This window comes from Limulus polyphemus, unplaced genomic scaffold, assembly GCF_000517525.1.
Source record: "Limulus polyphemus unplaced genomic scaffold, Limulus_polyphemus-2.1.2 Scaffold4293, whole genome shotgun sequence".
In the NCBI taxonomy this organism is placed as follows: Eukaryota; Metazoa; Arthropoda; class Merostomata; order Xiphosura; family Limulidae; genus Limulus; species Limulus polyphemus.
Genome location: NW_013669903.1, coordinates 88,341 through 93,636, shown reverse-complemented (window position 1 = coordinate 93,636; position 5,296 = coordinate 88,341). Strand labels below are relative to the sequence as shown.

The following is a 5,296-nucleotide window of genomic DNA, read 5'->3' as shown; positions in this document are numbered from 1 at the left end:
CAGTTTTAAAACAGCTATGACACAGTGAGTAGCATGGACAGGGAAGGATCAGTATAATCCTGTGAGGATTCAAGGGCACATACTTGTTTTTTACTTGTCAGTTCTAAAAGTCTTATTTTTATGGGGAATGTTTCAAAATCCTTAACATTCTTTTGTTTTCGCCATGAAGTATAATACGAAACCCAACGATCGCTGATAGGTTTCTCAGAACAGTGTATATGTTTAGTGACTGCTGTTGGAGTGAGACCTTGATGCATGTTCCATGCATGGTTCTTTATTTGAGTCCCCTGGTACTACTACCTGTGTACCTTGGCCATGGGTATAGTATTGATGCACCATTAGCGAAACATCTAGAAAACCTTGGAAGATTTTCTCAACTCTGTTATTGACTGCTGTTTGAGTGGAACAACGTTGTCATATACAAAATTCCGTTAATTTCCTCTTCCCGATAACCATTAACTACGGTCTATGATGGAAGATAGAACAGCTCAGGCCACAACGCCCATAAGGTGTTATTATTGTATTTTGCGTTTTAGATAATGCTTCATAAAATAAAGATCAAATGCTATAACTTATTAGATGAAGATTAGAGAATATCATAACATTATCTTACATGATACATTAAGTGGCTCATCAGTGCTAGAACTTCGCGCCCTTTTGGGTTATATAGTAAAGATTTCTCTGGTCGTGCTGCTCATGAAAATACTTCCTCCACACTAAATCGTGGTCACTTTGATGACCATGATTAGCACACCACAATTTCTATTATAAATAACCTTATTCGAATGAAGGACTACGAGGTCAGTCTTAAACTATATACCTCAATACACATTTAACACTTTTCCATTACACGTAGACTTCAGCTTTAAAAATTACTTTTAAACAAATCAAATGCACAACTGTTCTTGGACATGCAGTCGAATGACTTTACAGACATGTTGGAGGAGAAGATAATATGAACACAGGTTTCATTTTTTGGTTACTTTACAGTTTGCGAACTTTAAGTTTCTCATTATGTGATAAACCTAAGCAACCATAAATCTCACTAATAACTTTTCTATAAGTTGTTGGAAAGTCTTCATGACGTCATGATTGGTAACAAATCTCCCGTTTCTTGTAGCGGTGTACAAGTACACTCAGGCCTCGCTAATGTTGCGACAAACTTTTATTTATTTGTCAAGTATACCCGGGTCTAGTTAATGTTCCAACACACTATTATTGTTTCTCAAGTTTTCAAGTACATCCAGACCTCACCGATGTTCCGACACAGTTTTATTATCTCTGAAGTTTCAGGTACACACAGGCCTCGCCAATGTTGCAACAAACCTTTATTATCTCCCAAGTTTTCAAGTACACCCAGGCCTCGCCAATGTTGGAGAACACTTTTATTATTTCTCAATTTTTCAAGTACTCCCAGGCCTCGCCGATGGTCAACACACTATTATTATCTCTCAAGCTTTCAGGTACACTCAGGACTCACCGATGTTGCAACACGCTTTTATTATCTCTAAAGTTGTAAAGTACACCCAGGCGTCGCCAATGTTGCAACACACTTTTATTATCTCTCATATTGTCAAGTACATTCAGGACTTGCCGATGTTGCAACAAATTTTTATTATTTCTAAAGTTTTCAGGTACACACAGGCCTCGCCAATGTTGCAAGAAATGCTTATTATCGTTAAAATTTTTTGTTTTTTTTATGCATAGTTTTATTTAGTTGGTTGTTGGCTTGAAAAGTGACTCGAGTTCAAACTTTATGTTTCGTTACAAGGGGGACAAGACCTTTGTGAACTATTTTGAAATGGGTATGTAAAACTGTGTGGAGGGGGTTCCGGTCCTGCGTTTGGTGGATCTAATTTTTTTCTTCGAATATAATAAGGTTCAACTTGTTACAATAATTCTCTAGAACATAATGAGAACCAATCAATGGTTATTGAATGGGAAGAGGTATTTCATGTATATGAACTATAGTAATCAGAACATGACAACTCATCACTGCTTACAGGAAATTCCGTTTATATGCGTTAAATAGTTTAGGATAATGAGGTTAAACAAACAAAACACGTGAACTGAATCAAATATAAACCAACATACTACAAAGCACTGTTAAACATGTGAACTGAGTCAAACATAAACCAACATACTACAAAGCACTGTTAAACATGTGAACTAAATCAAATATAAACCGACATGCTACAAAGCACTGTTAAACACGTGAACTGAGTCAAACACAAACCATCGTACTACAGATCACTATTAAACACGTGAACTGAGTCAAACACAAATTGTCGTACTACAGGTCACTATTAAACACGTGAACTGAGCCAAACAGAGACCATCGTACTACAGGTCACTATTAAACACGTGAACTGAGTCAAACACAAAACATCGTACTACAGAGCACTGTTAAATACGTGAACTGAGTCAAACACAAACCATCGTACTACAGGTCACTATTAAACACGAGAACTGAGCCAAACACAAACCATCGTACTACAGAGCACTGTTAAACACGTGAACTAAATCAAACACAAATTGGCGTACTACAGAGCACTGTTAAACACGTGAACTGAGTGAAACACAAATTGTCGTACTACAGAGCACTGTTAATCACGTGAACTGAGTCAAACACAAATTGTAGTACGACAGAGCACTGTTAAACACGTGAACTGAGTCAAACACAAATTGTCGTACTACAGAGCACTGTTAAACACGTGAACTGAGTCAAACACAAACTGTAGTTCGACAGAGCACTGTTAAACACGGTGAACTGAGTCAAACACAAATTGCAGTACGACAGAGCACTGCTAATTGGAGGGTACTCAACTGATGAATTAGTGGAATCTAATTTCTATACGCTTTAGTTTATGGTGTGTTGATTTATGATGTTATGTGGTTTTGGTAAGTAGGTACTTGGTAATTCACTGTTTGTAGGGATTACAGACGTGTAATGTTAATTAATGCTCAAATGTTTAAATTTGATGTACGTATTGTGTAAATTTCGTATATGACTTCCTTTCGTTGTTTTTAGTTGTTTGCTGTATATATTTACTTGTTTTTTTTTAGTTCTTAATATATGTGTTTTTATCTAATTTATTTATTGTTCACAGTTGGGATGGTGCAGATCTTCGAGAAATGAACTTCGTGAATCAGTATCAAGCCCGATGTGAAAGATTTCGTTACGTCTGTATATCGATACGACGGGCCTCATCGTTATAGTTTCTCCTGAAAGCGCATTGTAGAGATTGAATAGTTAAGCCTACTTGTGTGTTGACCTTTTTCCTGTGTATGGGCCTGATTGTTTCCTGCCCTGTCCCACAGCAACTCTGACGTCCCCCTATGACACGTCGAAGGCGGGACCGAAATGGATTAACACTGTTTAACGTCGATAGTTGAACTTTTTTATTAGTGTAAACCTTGGAATTTCACCCCCAGGGAGTATCGAATAATTTCGAGAGATGGGAAATCCTGCTGTCTATGCTGAGAAATTAAATCCGGGAGAAGATGACGAAATGGTCAGTATCTTGTTTCATGTTCTGTAGATGTTTAATATCTACTGTGATGGGGTTGACTCAATATTTACGTCAAATTTAGCTAAAGCAGTGGGGTGATTTGGTACATATACAACCCAGTAGGATAACCTCGGGCTTCACTATATGTTCAAGATATTACTTTAAATCACTTCGTAGTAAATTAAGCGTGAGATATCTTAATACGACATATAGAAAACGTCATAGATGCTGTTACTTGTAACAGTTCAATATATATTTTGGTGTTTAATAATAGTATTTAGGTAATTAGTTGATTGCGGCAAAACTTCAACAATGATATTTAAGTAATTACTTGGTTAGAGCCAAACTTCAACAGTGATATTTAAGTAATTACTTGATTTCAGCCAAACTTCAACATTGATACTTAAATGATTACTTAGTTAGAGACAAACTTTAAAAATGGCATTTAATTAAGTAATTACAACACAGTTACGACAGTTGGTTTTGCCGCAATCAACTAATTACCTAAATACTATTATTAAAGTTTTGCCGTAATCAACTAATTACCTAAATACGGTTGTTAAAGTTTTGCCGCAATCAACTAATTACCTAAATACTATTATTAAAGTTTTGCCGTAATCAACTAATTACCTAAATACTATTATTAAAGTTTTGCCGCAATCAACTAATTACCTAAATACTATTATTAAAGTTTTACCGTAGTCAACTAATCACTTAAATATCATTGCTAAAGTTTTGCCGCAATCAACTAATTACCTAAATACTATTATTAAAGTTTTACCGTAGTCAACTAATCACTTAAATATCATTGCTAAAGTTTTGCCGCAATCAACTAATTACCTAAATACTATTATTAAAGTTTTACCGTAGTCAACTAATCACTTAAATATCATTGCTAAAGTTTTGCCGCAATCAACTAATCACTTAAATATCATTGTTAATGTTTTACCGTAGTCAACTAATCACTTAAATATCATTGTTAAAGTTTTGCCGCAATCAACTAATTACCTAAATACGGTTGTTAAAGTTTTACCGCAATCAACTAATTACCTAAATACGGTTGTTAAAGTTTTACCGCAATCAACTAATTACCTAAATACGGTTGTTAATGTTTTACCGCAATCAACTAATTACCTAAATACGGTGTTAAAGTTTTACCGTAGTCAACTAATCACTTAAATATCATTGTTAAAGTTTTACCGTAGTAAACTAATCACTTAAATATCACTGTTGACATTTGCTATCTACTCGAGATTGTACTCCATATATACTCAGGATGTGTACCTTAGTTACCGGTTCGTAGGATTTCACATGAAACAAACAAACACACATACATATACAAAATTCCCATACATTCCTAAATAAATCGTAATGGTTTTTCGCTGAACACGCATTTTGATATTCCGAGACAGTTTAGAGAGACAGCGAACCGGCACCTGGTATCAAAAAAGTTAAGCAACGCTAGGCTATAGCAATATAAACAAATAAATAAAAACCTTTTCAAAAAAGGCAAGAATTAACATATAGCAATATGTATATATAAATACTCAATTACAATTGAGTTTAATTTATCCTATTTTTGTCTGTTAACATTCTACTACACTCTGTACCTGTGATATTATGTAGGGATGATGTAAATGCCATCCCTACTATCTTGTTTACATTGTTATAGAAGGATTGGCATTCGCCATCCCTACATTTACTTCATTTTTGAAATGTTTTTTCTTTATTGTTTATTTTAACGTAGTGTTTCAATAGACATAGGAAGGTTGTATTTATAACCA

General features: G+C 34.9%; 1 protein-coding gene across 3 annotated transcripts in view; it reads left to right on the top strand.

The window, feature by feature from the left end:
• Positions 1–3,106: 3,106 nt before the first annotated feature.
• The window catches only part of LOC106470919 (probable cation-transporting ATPase 13A3), a 69,126-nt gene continuing 66,936 nt past the window's right edge, over positions 3,107–5,296 (top strand). For all 3 annotated transcript variants that reach the window (XM_022399565.1, XM_022399564.1, XM_022399566.1), the window contains exon 1: positions 3,107–3,515. In XM_022399565.1, the coding sequence (XP_022255273.1) occupies positions 3,459–3,515 (57 nt within the window). In that variant the 5' untranslated portion in view covers positions 3,107–3,458. The remainder of the gene's footprint in view (positions 3,516–5,296) is intronic.